General features: G+C 42.7%; 1 protein-coding gene across 1 annotated transcript in view; it reads right to left on the reverse strand.

Moving 5' to 3' along the window:
* Positions 1–2,216: 2,216 nt before the first annotated feature.
* Positions 2,217–17,502, reverse strand: part of ONECUT2 (one cut homeobox 2) — a 76,935-nt gene continuing 61,649 nt past the window's right edge. Inside the window, exon 2 of the mRNA XM_079994960.1 lies at positions 2,217–9,681. Coding sequence (XP_079851086.1) covers positions 9,395–9,681 — 287 coding nt within the window. The 3' untranslated portion in view covers positions 2,217–9,394. The remainder of the gene's footprint in view (positions 9,682–17,502) is intronic.

Genomic DNA, 17,502 nt, shown 5'->3' on the forward strand with positions numbered 1-17,502 from the left:
CTCCAGTAGAGCATCCAACATTTCTCTGATGAAAACAGGGGTGTCCTATTCCACAATAATAATTTTATCATTTATACCCTCGCCCATCTGACTGTGTTGCTCCAGCCACTCCAACATATATAAAAACATAATAAAACTCTTTTTTTTAACTTCCCTATACAGGGCTGCCTTCAGATGTCTTCTAAAGATTGTGTAGTTGCGTATCTCCTTGGCTTGGAGGTCATGTAACTCCATACCCCCCAACATTTATCTGATGAAAATGGGGGTGTCCTAAGGAAAATGAAGGACATTCAGAAACTGGGATGGCTTCTGTAAATCAGGGACTGTCCCTGGAAAACAGGGGCACTTGGAGAGTCCGCTCCAGGGAGCGCGATGCTAGATTTTGTACGTCTTTCTGATTCAGGTCATTCCAGAAAGGCATGCACGCTGCCATCCTTCAAAGCAAACGTGAGCATCATGATGCAAAAATTGCTGGGCAATTCCATCAGCTACACCCACACCCCTCTCTTTTCTGCATGTGGATCATTCTTGCTGTAAGAAGGCAACTGTGCCTGAGATCAAGCTGTGGGTCTCATTTTTTTGGGAGGCAGTGGGTAGGGACTGGGGCAGGGGGAAGAGGGGGTGGCAGAAGGATAAAACACAGAAAATGACTTTGTCAGAATTAGCAGTTCCCTCTGATAACGGTGTTTGTCGGGACAGAGGACGGGGCATCTAAGTTGCAGCTGTACATACTGGATGTAAAGGAGGAAAAGTTAAAACTATAAAGAGCACAAGCAAAATGCAGACCGCACAGAGAAAGAAATCTTTGGTATCTTTGGTATCATCAACACGATTAAAATTACAAATGGAAAAAGTCAGTGAGGTAGCCTCTTTGGTTCTCACTAGAAATAGAAAGTTTTTTTTTCCTTTTTCAGTTTTTTTTTTAATCCTTTTAATTTTTATTTTTTTTACACACACACAAAGTTCATTCTTGGAAGCAGCTACTTTAAGGGTTTCTCTCTTTTTAGGTTTTTTTTATTAGTTTATTATTATTATTATTTTTTGCTTGTTGTTATTTTATATTTTTTTCCCCAGCTTAAGTTTTTAAAAAGCCACAAAGTTCAGGCAAAGTGTTGCAGTGTCTTGGTTTTTTTTCTTCTTTAAAAAATCCCCTGTTGTTCCTGAATGCATGGTTTAGACAAAATATTCCTTGCTTGTCCAAAAAGAGAAAAGGAAAAAAGAAAAATCATCATCACTCTGTTGTTCTGACAGCAAATAAGTTGTAGTGCTTTTAGTTGATTTCATAAAAAAAATAAAAATATAAACTATACAAGGGCACCTGCAGTAGATGCTGAATAAGTTAAATAAATAAGTTATATTATGAAGGCTCTTATGTGCCATAATAATAATAATTAAAAAGGTATCCCTCACTGGGTTTTTTTGGTTTCATTATTTTGAGTGAGGTGAGGGGGAATTAAATTAAATAACTTAAGGGTCAATCATTTTATAAAACCATTGAGATTGATTATAAGAAATAAAGCATGCTGCAGTTTGGGGAGAGGGGTTGGGGACTCTTTAATATTTTTGGTACCTTGTCTCCCCGCCCCCCCCCCATGTCTGTAACAGAACTTTACTAATACTCCCTCCCTCCCTCCCCATTAAATTTATGTGCTAACCTCAGATTTGCATCTAGGATGCACTACGATTCTAGGATTGATAAATAAGGGGGGGGGGAGCAAATTAAGTCTAACAAAAAGGCCCAGCCCAGCAGGAAAGGCTCTTGCACACGACCCATTGAAATCTGCGGCAGTAGCATGCATCCATGCTCCTGCACAACTTTGGTTCATTTCAGTGGGACATGTTTGGGAGCACATCCAAGTGGGCTGCGACCAAAATAACCAGCAACGTCATCAAAATAATCACAAAGGGTAATCAACAGAAATTTGACCCTACCGTTTTAGCTCCAGCTAAAGTCGCATCTGAAAATCCAAGATGGCGCACTGGCTCCATTGGAACCAACAGAAGCTTTGGTGGGAAGGAAAATTTAACTGGAGCTAAGGCTTTCGGCTTAGGTCTTGATCTCATCAAAGCAAATCTTACAATCGATAACCACCAATATAGCCCCAACATTATCAGGAAAGAAATAAAGGCTTTGAAGATGACTGGCGTAACTTTTAAACAATAGCAAAAATAATAATTCCCATAATAAATATAGAGTAGGCCAAGCATAATCTATAAAAAAAAATCACAAAATACTTAAATATGGTGACAAGCAAGAAAAACATCAGAATTTTTGTTCCCCCATAGCTATGTCATTGCCCCTTCTCCTCTTTTTTTTTGGGTAAAAAAAAAAGGAGGTTGCTATTCCTGTAAGTCGGTCTGAGCTTTACGTTTTGCTGGTTTTTGTCCTCCGTAGGTCTTTGGATTTAGCTTTAGTTAAGAGAGATCCAGTATAAAGCTATTCAACCGAAGTAATCAAGCACATTCTTTGTTCCTCCACAGATGATTAAACAATATCCAAGGTTTCTTGAAAGTTGAATTCATCTTGGATGTGCCCATGAAAAAAAAACTCCAAGTATAAAAGGTAAGGAAGATGTTGGGATACTATATCGCTATTATTTGATGGAGCAGTACACACAAAATGAGCAGTACTCAATGCAATTATACAGAAGTTTAAGCCAAGACATTAAAAAAAATTAAAATCTTAACAATGGCTGCCATGTCTCCAAGATGCCCTTGTCATTCGGTGAATGGCAGGTGGCAAAGTTACATAAATGTTTACCAACAGTGCAACTGCAATGAAGGAAATACGGCTGGGACAAGTCAAAATAAGACCACAAGAGGTTAGGAACAGAAGTAATGGGAACAGAGACACTGGAAAACTTCAGAGAAGGAAGAATGTGTGTTAGATGTTGAGTAGAAATCACCAGCTAAACTGTTGGCAGCCATTGGTGGAGCTACAAATGGCATGTCAAACATTAACCACTTTCTTTCGTATTCATACAATTAAAACAGAATATGCGTCTCATGCCTGAGTAGATATACCAGATGACAGGATTTGACAGTCTGAGATTATCCCTTTTCACCAATATGACCATTACGCCTGAAATGCTGTCAGAGCTCTCTTTAGAGTAAGACTGCAGGTAAGTCTGAATGTGTGTGTCTATATATGTATATATCCACGTGCAATGGGTACACACACACACACACACACACACACGAACACATAATTATGCATAAGGTATATTTTATCAACACTTGGGCACTCCAATCCTAGCAAAGCACAGCTGTAGCAACTTTGATTGTGTGCAATGAATCTGCTCTCCACACGAACTCTTTCTCCTCATCCCTAGGGATTCCTGTTCTGGTGCTTTGCCTTCCAGGGCTTGCCATGTGTGTGTGTGTGTGTGTGTGTGTGTGTGTGTGTGTGTGTGTACACATGTGCACACACACATAATGCCAGTGCTGACCTCAGGAATGCAGTTCAATGCTGATGAATACTTTTGATGTTTCGGACTATGTGGAAAAACCCAATGAGATACATGCTCTACTGTTCTAAGTTTAATCTCTATCTCTCTCTCTCTCTCTCTCTCTCTCTCTCTCTCTCTCTCTCTCTCGAACCTGGAGTAAATGGAAGACCTAATGTGTGATGATAAGCAAAAGCCACATCTCTGACTTGTCTCCAGGTAGCAGGGAGCTAAGGATCTCTAAAGGAAGTTTCTCTGCATTTTCCCAAACTACCTTTCATGGGATTTTTAGGGGAAGCCCACTATAAATTTGTAATGTAAGTATGCCTTACTGCAGGTATGGGGAGCCTCAGTTTTGCTGGATGGGAGTGATGGATTTCTCACAATAGCTGCAGGGCCACAGGTTTCCCATTCCTGGCTGACTGCTTTGCCAGTGCAATCCTATACACATCTACTCAAAAGTAAGTCACACTGAGTTAAATGGCACTTTCTCCCAAGTAGGCGAATGTAGGATTGCAGCCTAAACCTTTTGCCATGTAAAATATTTTCACGCGGATTTTGCTTGGGTAGAAAGGGAGGTCCTAGTTAAGAAGAACATAGTCAAAATGCAGAGCTCTTGCATCAAGTGTATCGTTTGTACTGGGCTGTTGCTCCGTACAATACCAGCAATTATCCTGAGCCCTGGTGCCTCTAAGTGCTTGGATAAAACTGAATTCCACTCCCCTTAACATGCAAAATCTGTGTCTTCCACATTTCTTGTTTTTAAACTAGATTTCCTTTTGTCGTTGACTGTGACTTCTTTGCCTGCATATAACAGAAATGGGGTGTGGGGTCTTTCATGACTTGTGACTCGCATAGATTACAAGCCTCTTTGGACAGCAATCTTAGCACTGAGATGTTTATAATGTTGTCTAGCCTTTCCATAGATAACTGAGTGCTTTCTGCCCACTGCTTGTCTGTATGGTATGGCTGCAATTGGATTTTGTCCGCACCTTTGACAGAGGATGGCAGGATTTGTTCTGATACTGTCTCAGTGGGTGGTTCTAGCTCAGGGTTTTCCAAACTTTGGTCTCCAGATGTTTTGGGAATACATTTCCCATCATCCCTGACCTGCTAGCTAGGGATGATGGGAGTTGTAGTTCCAAAACATCTGGAGGGCCAAGCCTGGGAAACCCTGTTCTAGCTCAAGGAATAGGGGAGCACTTAGTTATCCCTGCCTTACCAGTTATGTGTGTGTACTGTCATGCCAGTGCGTGGGGTGGGAGCAGGTAAATGTGGAGGGAATCTCCCTACCCCTTTGCTTGAAAGTTTGTAACACCAATGCAAGATACTCTTTGGACAAAGGCGGACTTCTGCAATTTAGGAAATCCCTCCTGTTGCAGCCGTTTACACTGATGCAAAGACTCTGCAAGTGACTGAGTGTAACGAAACCTTTTCCCTGTAGCATCTATGGCAGACACCCCCAAACTCAGCCCTCCAGATGTTTTGGGACTACAACTCCCATCATCCCTAGCTAACAAGACCAGTGGTCAGGGATGATGGGGACTGTAGTCCCAAAACATCTGGACTGATCTATGGGGATGCCTGATCTATGGTATCAATTGACAGGATTGGAGCGCTGGCCATGCTCCCTAAAAAAATGATCCAGAAACATCTTCTGCAGTCCAGAGTGTGTCTGATGGTGTGAGCACCTGGATATTAAAAAAAAAATTCCCACATTCACCAACAACTGGAAAAAAGGCAATATAAATGGATTCTAGACCAGCAGCATTCAATCTGTGTCACTCTAGGGTTCCTGGGAAGTCTTATCAGGGCTTCCTGGATACCTAAGAGCAGCCAGCATGGCAGACAAGCATTCCGAGAAAGACAGCTTGCTTATCGCTGCTAATGTTTCCGTGCAATGTACACACAGCCACAGGGGAAGGGGCGGCTGTAATATAGGGCATACTCTCAGTTCATGCAGGCCAAGAGTGAGGCCTGACAGTCTTGGCCAGTGAGCTGCTTGAACTGACTTTGCTGCCTAGGAAGTCCCCCAGAATCACCCATCTCTCCCTGGCAAGCAAAGGAAAAACAGAGAGCAGTATTTGAAGAGGTTGGAAATGACCTTTTGCTCTTCAGCTGAAGTACCGTGTTCATCCCAATTAGACGTCTGAGACATATGAGCAAATCAAATGCAAGAATGAATCGACAGCATTGCATAAGTGAACATTCTTGAATAGAACATGACCCAAGATGCAAAGTGTGTATCTTATTTTGGAGGGATGGGCCACATCTGCCGATGCCTGGATCTGACCATACCCAGACTTTCACATGGACTTCGTGATCCTTTTCATTTGCACAAGAGGCTTTGCAAAACTCACTCAGTGTTGATGTTCTGTGACCATTGAGAAGCCACTGTGGCCATGGTTGGACGTCAAGCCAGGCTTTCAGTTTCTGCCATGGCAATTCTTAAAATAATTAGAAGGGAAAATTTAGGTTTTTGGCTCCAAGACTTTTAGGGCCAACACTCCCTTCTGATATAAGCAAAATCCACCTCTCACACCAAAGCACTTTGGAATGAATTTTGGGTGCTTTTCCTTTAGATCTTCAGGTTAGGATTTGAAAAGACGTTTCATCTTGAACTCTTTCTCATGGAAGAATCCAAGTTTGTTCTACAGGTGAAACAGTTCCAAATTCTTTCCTACAATGAAGTTAATCATAGCCACCCTGTTATTGTTATAGCGATTGATCTGAGCTGAGAGCTTAGTCCAGAATTATTTTTTAAAAAAGAAGGGGAGAGTTTTGCTACCAAAGTCTGGCAATACCACAACAATTTTAATGGGTGTGGATGATACCTGCATGTCAACATCTCCAGCTCCTCATCCAGCTTAAGTTACTGATTCCCAAACAGTAACACCCCACAGAGGAGTTGGAGGTGTCTTATGGGTAGTTCCCCTTTGAAGTGGGGTGACTGAAGGTGGATTTTGCATATAGCCGTTATGAAAATTTCATTACTAGCTCAAATTAACAGAATGCAGGCTCTCGATGGAGACAGAATACCATTGGTGGGTCCGCAATATTTAAAAAGTCACCAAGAACAGTGTTTCTCAACCAGGGTGGTGGTGTGTTATTACTTAATACACTTTCAATATTCTGGGTTCTCCAAAGGAAGGATTACCACTCCACTCACATTGATGACTGAGAAGGGTAGAGTCATGCATCTCTGATGTTATATGTCCAGTTCCTGAGTTCAGAGAGGGAGTTCTCCCAGGAAGAGTGAATGTATATGAATCTGCGGGAAGAAGCTGTATACCGTGGATGAATCAGAGCTGTATACTGTGTGAGCAGGAGCTAGGCATAGGATTGTTTGGGCCTGCTTGGTGGTGTGGGGACCAAAGAGCTAGAAGGTCTAGAAGGTCTATGATTTTCTAATTTGAGAAACACTGGTCTGGTGGGAAGATCTGGACCTGAGTGGTCAAGACTTAATGGCCATGTGCAGGACACTGGATAGTGAAGTTAAACTGCCCAAAGATCTGACAAAGAACTAACTATTCACTGTCTGGATTATATGTGTCAGGCTCCTTTCCAACAGTATGAGATTCCTCAAGTATGAAACAAGAACACATACCATTCATTTGCATTCACAAAAGTTGTCCTCTGACCCCTGTCTCCTAGGTTATCATTTAAAAATCACATAACATATGCAACCCCACTGAGCCAAAATTATCATTTAAAGAGTAAGATGCTTCTCCACTCCACACACGCACAACATCGGGTTGGAGAAGATCCATTAGCTTAGTATCCCAACATCTTATACTTGGAGCCCATGGAATCCTTTGGAAGATTCCACGTGAGAGCAGAAATTGGAAAAAAAGAGAAAAGAACTTTTTAATATTAAAAAGAAAAATATCATCCTTTTTGTGTGTTTGTTTTTTGTTGCTCAAAAGAAACAGAATCAATTTACCTTTGCACAGATCAATCGTGCTATACGCATATTAGCTGTGCAAGGGGGGGAAGAATGAACTGAACTAAAAGTCGTGAGAAATCCTCATCTTTGGTATTGTAGCTGTTGAGGTCTCGGTTGCTCTGTTCCTTGTTCTTTTGAAAAAACTGCATAGGCACAAATTAAAGACAATCTTCAACTTTAAGATTACTGAGTTGTCAAAATGAAGCAGCAATCCCCATTGGCTTTTCCATTCGTTTCCTTTCTTGTCAACCCTTTCTTTGAACTCTGCTTCCTAAAAATGTCCCAAGATGTCTGTCAAAACACAGTGTGTTAGCATTGGTTTGTTTCCTGACGTGCTTCCTTGGTTTGGTTTTTTTTATTTTTTTATTTAAATTATTATTCATTTCTTTATTTTTTTTCCCCCTAAATGGAACAGTTTGTTGCAGAAGAAGTAGGTGCAGAAAAAGTTTCTTTGGTTTCGATTAAGTAGTACATAAAAGAGTCTCAAGTGTCTTTAAAGGATCGTTACAGCATTTGGCTTGCTTTTGAACACTCAAGCGGTGTTCCAAGGAATGGGGGGCTATTCACTGGTGAATATGCACATTGAGTGACCATAGCAATTCTGATGAGAAAGATGGCGTGTGTTGTGTGTGGGTATCCTTAGGTGAACACTGTACCCTAGTGAGATTAAAAGTTATCTTTGATGCTTCACTTGAGAACACTGTTTCTTTCAGCTCACTGGACAGGTGAACTGGAATAGAGCTGTTTACTTCTAACATATTCAAAACCTGACTACACTGATGACAAGGACAATGGCGATGACAATGACGTTGGAAAATGGCAAGTTATAATGGTCTTTGGCTTGCAATATCCTGCATCTTTGGTGTGTTGCATTCTTACATGAAGTGGTGGGTGGGATGCTTTTTATCCATGGAAGAGACTTGGAGTAAGTGCTCCAGTGGTCAGTGAAGTTATGAAGGCATTGGCTTTATTTTCCTTCCTGGAAACACCAACTAACTCAAACACAGAATGGATGTGGCCAAAAAAATAATAATAATTAAATAAATAAGTGAGGGGATGAAATTGGATGTCTCATAACTGTTTAGGACATATTCACCATTAGTGGTTTTTTTTTTTTTAATATAAAATAAAGTCTAGAGCGTTTCAAGTGTTGCATTTGCTCTATCTGTGGTAGCATCTTAATCTGGCTTCCTGAGTGTGTGTCTGCACTATGTACAAATAGAAATTGTGAAGACCTGCAAAAGTGTGCTTGAAACCAATGTGTTCGCTAACACCCCCTAACTCCGAGCACGTCTTGTAAGAACAGGCAAAGAGTCCAGAGCTGTTCCTGTTTTCTGGTGTCTTTGTGCTTGATAGTTTGGGTTCAAGGGAACCGAATCGTACTGATCCAAGACCTTATCTCCATTGACATTTCCCCCCCCTTAAGAGAAAGCAAGTCGGATAGTTCTGAAAATGTTTAACGTAACAATGCCTGAGTTTCTAAAATAAACCCCCCATGTTCTTAGGTCTAGATTAAGTTTGTGCTCAGTACTTGTATGTTTCAATGCTTGTGAGCTTTGGTATAGTAGTGTGGAGAAACTAAGCATGTTGGAAACAAAATAGGTCCAGTGTCTTTGGATTTCCTTTGGTGAACAAATCTTAGCAAAATTGATGCTGTCTTGTTGACCGATTCCTTGGCCCTCGAAGCTGATGAATATTTTCAGCTTCCATTGGCTCTGTCATGATAACCCTGGATTAATTTGGGTCATGCACGACCTACTTCTGTTTCAGACATGCTTAGTCTTGCCTTTTAATGTATTTTTGACCTGCACATATATTTTTTAAAAAGAAGAAAACCCTAAAAAAAATTTAAATAAAATTAAAATGCCCTGTGTTGTAAATCAGTATTACTGTTTTAAGAGGATTGTGCTTTCATATCACCAGTGAAGGGCCCCAGGAAGAATCCATTCCTTTTCATATATATATTAGTTGAGTTGTGCCCAATTTAGATTCTGATTTTCGATCATGCTTTGGTACAAGTGGTGGAGGTTGAGGAGGGGCCCCCGGTGCTCAGATCATCCTGCCATTTCTCCAGGCTCCGCCTCCTAGCATTCATGAAGAAGTTACTGACAGTGGTAAGTTCCAAGCCCAGCTGCTGAGAGATGGTGATCTGCATTTCTTTGGACGGACGTTTGTTCTCTTTGAAGATGGCAAAAAGTGTTCTGCGTTGGAGATCAGTGAAAACCAGACGAGATTTCTTCTGGGAGTTGTTCCTATCTTTGTTTGGTTCTTGTTCTTTGCGTTTGCATGCTTAGGAAAGAGAAACAGAGAGAGGAGAGAGAGAAAAAAGAATCAATGCATGCATAAGTACCAGTCAACTGAGCAGGTGATACATTGAAAACATTGATGAAGCTGTAGAGTAGATGTAAACTGTTAAACTTTTATTGTGCAAATTGCAGAAACGTCAATATCCAACCTGCCCAGGCCCATCTTTCTTGACTGGGAGTGACTAATGCAGGCGAAGTGCATAGTAAAAACCATCTCCGTTAACACAGTGTGTGTAATTAACCGGGTTGGCATTAGCATATAGGCAGACTACCATGGCTCTGCCCCTAGCAATGGAGGAGAAACTGCTCACATTTCAAAGGGAACCTACCCTATTCTGTACTTTCCAAAACAATACGCAAATGGCCATCCTTCGGAATTTGCACTCCTCTGAATTTTGCAGCAGTGAATTCTGCAGCCAAGTAATGTGTAAAGGTAAAGGGACCCCTGACCATTAGGTCCAGTTGTGGCTGACTCTGGGGTTGCAGCGCTCATCTCGCTTTACTGGCCAAGGAAGCCGGCGTACAGTCATGTGGCCAGCATGACTAAGCCGCTTCTGGCGAACCAGAGCAATGCATGGAATCGCCGTTTACCTTCCCGCCGGAGCGGTACCTATTTATCTACTTGCACTTTGACGTGCTTTCGAACTGCTAGGTTGGCAGGAGAAGTAATGTGTTCAAGAAGCATATCAAAATAACATACAAAAGTGAATTGTTTTCATGGAAACTGCATTGCAGAAATGTGTATATTAGGCAAATTTGATGAATTGCACAATTTCAGTTTCTCATTTTTCCAGCCTCAATTTCAGTTATCCAGATTTGCACATTAGTTTGTGGTTGGCTTGTTTTTGTTTTTTTAAAAAAAGTCATTGTGAAAATTCAACAGCATTTTAGTGTACAGTGGTACCTTGGTTTGCAAACAGTCTGGTTTGCATACATTTTGGTTTATAAACACGTCAAACCTGGAAGTGCATGTCCCGGTTTGTAAACTGTAAACTTTTTTTTGGATTACAACCCATTTTTTCGGGATTACGACAAAAAAAATGTGGAGGTCCCATTGGTGAAAGCGCGCTTGGGTTACAACCAGTTTTGGTTTACAAACGGACCTCCGGAATGGATTATGGTTGTAAACCAAGGTACCAATGTATTTTTTTCTCTAATGTGCCCATTCTTATCCAATTTCCCCTAATGTAATGCATTTTGCATGTCCTTTTCACCAATATGTGCATTTCTCCCCACACTTTTTGGTGGGAGAGCTGCATTGCAAAATTGGGAGAAGTATGAATTTTTTAAGGGCAGCTGCATTTCAGTTTTGATTAAGAAAGTGTGAATTTAAAAGGTCCACCTTTACATGTGAGCCAAATCAAAATTCCTCCTTCCAAACAAGCTTGTTCCATCCTCCATGTGACAGCCCTTAATATATTTTGTGGCTATAATATCTCAGTCTCCTATTTCCCAGACTAAACATACCCAAGTCCCCCAACCATTCCTTATAAGACTTGGTTTCCAGACCCTTAACCATCTTGGTTGCCTTCCTCTGCACATGTTCCAGTTTGTCAATATCTTATTTAAATTGTGGAGCCCAAAGTTGGACACTGTACTCCAGGTTGGGTCTGACCAAGGCAGAATAGAGTGGGACTATTACATCCCTTGATCTGGCCCCTGTACTTCCATTGATGCATCCTAAAATAGCATTAGCATTTAAAATTAAATTTATATACTGCCCTTATAGGGCAGCTTGCAACATAAAAACACATAACATATAAAGACATAAAAACACATGCAAACAAAAACATTAACTCAACCTGCCCCCCGACACATTTAAAAGTGTGTTAAATCCCAATCACTGATTTCTATGGACAGATTCACATCTTCCTCACAATCTTAAATGAAAGCTGGGCATTCACAGATTCATGGAAACGAACACGGAAAAATCTATGTGCAAAACAAACTGAAAAGCGGGTCTTACAATGGATTGTGTTAATCCCTTGGGAAGAATTACCGCAGTTAAATCATTGTATTTCCAAAAGATAAAGCTATTAGTGTTGGCTTACGCTACTGATTCCTTCCTCCGCCCCCAAAATTAGGAGACCTGATTATCTGAACGCTGTAGGATATATTCCCAAATGAAAGCATTTCGCTCTTTTCTTGCAAGGTCTCTTCAGGAGACATGCTTCTCTGCCTGATTCCTACAGCTATGGGTTTGTTGTCCCTCAAATCCAGCCCTGTGTTAGGCTGCAATCCTAATGCCACTTACTCAGGAGTAAGCCCCACTGAATTCAACAGGTAAAAGGTAAAGGACCCCTGGACAGTTAAGTCCAGTCAAAGGCGACTATGGGGTTGTGGCGCTCATCTCGCTTTCAGGCCGAGGGAGCTGATGTTTGTCCACAGACAGCTTTCTGGGTCATGTGGCCAGCATGATTATACCGCTTTTGGCGCAACGGAACACCGTGACGGAAACCAGAGTGCACAGAAACACTGTTTACGTTCCCGTCGCAGTGGTACCTATTTATCTGCTTGCACTGGCGTGCTTTCAAACTGCTAGGTTGGTAGGAGCTGGGACAGAGCAACGGGAGCTCACTTTGTTGCAGGGTTTCGAGCCACTGACCTTCTGATCGGCAAGCCCAAGAGGCTCAGCGCCACCTGCATCCCTATCCAACAGTACGTACTTGTGACTTGCTGTGGTTATAACTGGCAGCCTCGGGGCTCCTCCAGATGATCTGTTTATTAGGCATTCATGCAGATAGCTTATGCAGAGGTTAGACTATGTCTGGTAATTAAAGGTAAAGGTAAAGGGACCCCTGACCATTAGGTCCAGTCATGGCTGACTCTCGGGTTGCGGCGCTCATCTCGCTTTATTGGTTGTGGGGGCCAGCGTACAGCTTCCAGGTCATGTGGCCATCATGACTAAGCTGCTTCTGGCGAACCAGAGCAGCGCACGGAAACGCCGTTTACCTTCCCGCCGGAGCAGTACCTATTTATCTATTTGTACTTCGATGTGCTTTCGAACTGCTAGGTTGGCAGGCACAGGGGCCGAGCAACGGGAGCTCACCCCATCGCAGGGATTCAAACCACTGACCTTCTGATCAGCAAGTCCTAGGCTCTGTGGTTTAACCCACAGCATTTATTCTGATTTGTTTGCAGAGCAGTTACATGACAATGAGAAGCGGCTATCCTGATTTGCTTGCAAGGTGTTTGTACGCCTTCCTGTTCATCATTCATTCATCATTTTTCTAAGCTAAAAAAAGCATGCTTTTTAAATAGTAGTGAATCTGTTGCACTAGAGTCCCAGAACACTTTAAAGTGCTTTAATTGCACAAACCTAGTATGCTCTCAAATCCCTCCTACAAAATAGTCATGGTACAGAGGCGGCCTAATCTGGTAGGCAAAATATAGCATATTCTTGAAGCAAGTGAAAACGACTGTGAAATGAATCCAGAACAAATAACTCTTTTAGCATAGCGGGTCAGACAATCTTGACCTAATATTTTATATCTACTCCCATGAACTCTACAGTACTATATTTCCTGCTCCGCTCGGCAGTACTATGCTGAGTAAATGCAACATTAATCTGCTAAGTTAATGCACATGGTTGGAGACAAAGCTGAGCCAACATAATTCTCCTCCCCTCCTTGTTTTGAGCGTGGAAAGGCCTTGCCAAATGCACATTTGCAGAACTGAAGTTCCCTGGATGAAATGTGGAAAGCCCATGTGGAACATCTACATCAGGGATGGTCAGACATGGCCCTTCAGCTGTTTTGGGACTACAGTTCCCATCATCCCTGACCACTGGTCTTGTTAGCTAGGGATGATGGGAGTTGTAGTCCCAAAACATCTGGAGGGCTGAGTTTGGGGGTGTCTGCCATAGATGCTACAGGGAAAAGGTTTCGTTACACTCAGTCACTTGCAGAGTCTTAGCATCAGTGTAAACGGCTGCAACAGGAGGGATTTCCTAAATTGCAGAAGTCCGCCTTTGTCCAAAGAGTATCTTGCATTGGTGTTACAAACTTTCAAGCAAAGGGGTAGGGAGATTCCCTCCACATTTACCTGCTCCCACCCCACGCACTGGCATGACAGTACACACACATAACTTGTAAGGCAGGGATAACTAAGTGCTCCCCTATTCCTTGAGCTAGAACAGGGTTTCCCAGGCTTGGCCCTCCAGATGTTTTGGGACTACAGTTCCCATCATCCCTGACCACTGGTCCTGTTAGCTAGGGATGATGGGAGTTGTAGTCCCCAAACAGCTGGAGGGCCAAGTTTGGCCATGCCTGATCTACATGTATTTCAAAACAAAACAAAACAATGCCCTTTGAGAAACTGTTTAGGTTCAGTTTAGACACTAGCAGGGCAAACCAAACCTCATTTGCACACGGCTGGGGTTGGTTTGGATTGGATTAAAGTGTTCCTCTGTTGGGTCTCGGTGTCTGCCTTCTAACATCACTGGGCATGCTGCTGCCTTTTATACACATGCGTGCACATGATTCATCCATGAAAATGGCAGGAAAGAACTGTCTGCTGGAATGCCACCCCAAATCCTGCCCCATGGTATGATGTGTGACAAATGTGAAGAAATTACACCATGGAACTCCTACAACATTCTGGCTTAACGAGGTTGCAAGTATTTCTTTTTCTTTTCTGGAAGCAATCTTCATGAAAATGAGTGCAACACATCTGCTAGAGTTCAAGGAGTGTCTTTTGTGCAAAATATCACATAAAGTGCAGGAAACATCAGGTGTGGAACTGGGGAAATGGAATGAATACTGTCTGAATGCAGCCTTAGGCTGCTTGTTGAAAGGGGAAACTCTTCAGCAGCTGCCCAAAAGACAACAGATAGCGTCTTTCTAATATTCAAGGGGAGGGAATTCCAAGGGCAGTAGATGCCACAACACTAAAGGCCTGGTTCCTATATTTTATGGAATGAACTTTCTGATAAGATCTGCAGGAGGTCTTCCCCTGCTGTGACCGATTGGGCTGGATCAGGTGGAGGAAGCATGTCTACAGCAAGTGTTTAGATGCAGGATTCCCCACCCAGCTAAAAATGGGCCCAAGGCAGATTGTTTCTACATGATGACGATGATGATGATTATGTGTGCTCACCCTAACTGGATAGGAATAACAGGCCCATCAACAATCCCAATTTCACCATCCTGGCTCCTGATTGGATGTCCTATTTTTGATGCCAAGTTCTCGTGTGAGTCAGCTGGCTCCCGCGAGATCTTGGCACCAAAATATATGCATCCTCATCCCTTGATAAGACTCAGTTCTATGACTCTTATGACTCCAGACCTTAGGAATAACAACAGCAACAACTCTGCCCTCATCTCATGCTTAGTTGCTGTTTTCCCTGATGAGAGGGAAAAGGCAGCCAGTGCAGGACAAAGCAAAGTCAGGGGCTGGAAGCAAATGGGACAGCAGCAGGACATGGTGCTGGGATAAGGGACTGTCCCGCCAAATAAGGGACGCTTGACAGCTATGCTCTGGAATCTACTGGATTTTTCTGTGTATAAGACGCCCCCTTTTTTGGGGGGGGGGAGGTTTGCCAATAATTCCTCACCCGTCTGACCACCACTGCAAATTGCACATCTCGACAAGGTGACCAATTGTCTGCCCACTTGCCGCCATCAGCTGCCAATCGCCCGCCATATTGCCGCAGCAGCAGCCAATCACAAGCAGGCCTTGCCACAGCCACCAATCACCCACCAAATTGCCAATTGGATTCTCCAATTCGTGAATGCCACCAATCGCCCGTTCCTCACCTACACTATCCGTGTATAAGACGACACCCTTATAAAACATCGTTTTATACATGGAAAAATAAGGGTATTTTCACTGTCAACTCAGGCTTCAAACATGTGAAGTCGTACTGAAGGCAAGAGTACCTCTGAGCATATGAAGAGCACTTTGCCTGCACCACTGAGCAATTACACCTCCAAGATGAGTGGTAAGGACATCCTAAATGACAACGTTGTGGCTTTTATCAAGTTTCTTTTTTATTTTATTTTACTTACAGTGGGACTGCCTTATAAAGTTCTCAGAGCAGTCCACAAGAAGAAATAAAACAACCTAAAAGTCACAAAACCTGCACAGAGTTGGAAGGGACTCAAAGGGTCATCTAGTCAAAAACCCCAACCCTCAACAAATGTCAGCAGCTATATGCTCTTTTGCTAAGAATAAAAATGGTTCATGTCTAAAACGGATTTAAAAGGCCTGGAGAAATAAAAAAGGTATTCACCAGACACCTGAAAGTGCCAGATGAGCCTGATATTGCAAAATGAGGGGCCACCACGGAAAAAGACCTTGCTCCATTGCCGTTGTTCCTAGTTGTACTTTTCATGAGGCAGGAGCTCAGAGAGGCTTTTTTAAAGGTTCTAATAAATCCCCCCTCCCCCCCAGTCTTAAACTGTGTGTATGTGGAATAATTACTGGTTTAATAGGGTCGTATGAGATTTCTTCCCCAACCTCAACACTCCCCCCCCCATTTCGTTTTGCTTCACTTAGGTTATTTATTTATGATGCCTTTCTCCAATATGGTCCCGCAAAAAGCCAAGAGAAGTTACGGAATATGATCAGGAGCTCTTACCTTTTCACTGTAGTTCCTAAAAGGTTTTTTGGGAGGTTATTTTATCACATCACTAATTCATGGCCTTATCCTTCTCAGTAGCGAACAATAAATAATGCAAAGGCTGAATGCGTCTCGATGCGATTCTGTAAATACTTTCCTCCAGCTGTTAAGTTTGCTCTGGAAAAGGAATTGTGGGGGGTCTTCTCTGCCCTCCTCATCTCCCCTTGCCCCAATCACTGAATTTGAAATCACATCTCATGGCTGCAAAAAAAACACAAAAAAACCAGCGCCACGCTACACACCAGAAATACATGTTTAGCGAAGCGTTTGAAATTTGCACGAGGAATCTTGAGGGTTTGTTTCCGGGCAGACTGTAGAGTGCGCTGGGATTGAGGCAGGAATGTTTGAGGATAGAAGCACAATAAATTACCTTGTGATGAGCCTAACACACATAGTATTGTCCACACTGACTGACAGCAGCTCTCCAAAGTTTCAGGCAGGAGTCCCTCCCAGCCCTACCAGGAGATGCTGGAGGAATGAACCTGAACCTGCAACCTTCTGATGTGTAGATGGTATATTACACCAGTACAGATAGCAAAAATGTACAAAACCGGGTCAAACATATGTTGGAAATGTAAAGAGAAAGAAGGGATTTTTTATCATATGTGGTGGGAATGGTGGGACCCCTCACCATTAGGTCCAGTCGTGGCCGACTCTGGGGTTGCGGCGCTCATCTCGCTTTACTGGCCGAGGAAGCCGGCGTACAGCTTCCGGGTCATGTGGCCAGCATGACTAAGCCACTTCTGGTGAACCAGAGCAGCGCAGAGAAACGCCGTTTACCTTCCCGCCGGAGTGGTACCTATTTATCTACTTTTACTTTGACGTGCTTTCGAACTGCTAGGTTGGCAGGAGCAGGGACCGAGCAACAGGAGCTCAGCCCGTCGCGGGGATTTGAACTGCCGACCTTCTGATCGGCAAGTCCTAGGCTCTGTGGTTTAACCTACAGCGCCACCTGCGTACCGGTGGGAATGTAGAGAAGTTAAATTTTTTTTGGAAATGATATATATTGAATTGAAAAAAAATGTTTAAAATGACATTTGTAAAAAAAACCAGAAGTATTTCTGTTAGGGATTGTAGGACAAGACCTGCCAAGAAAAACAAAGAACTTATTTATGTATGCTACAACAGCAGCAAGAGTCTTGATAGCACAAGGATGGAAGAATGCAAAATCCCAACGAAAGA

Source organism: Podarcis cretensis (genome assembly GCF_951804945.1).
Source record: "Podarcis cretensis genome assembly, chromosome: 11".
Lineage (NCBI taxonomy): Eukaryota > Metazoa > Chordata > Lepidosauria > Squamata > Lacertidae > Podarcis > Podarcis cretensis.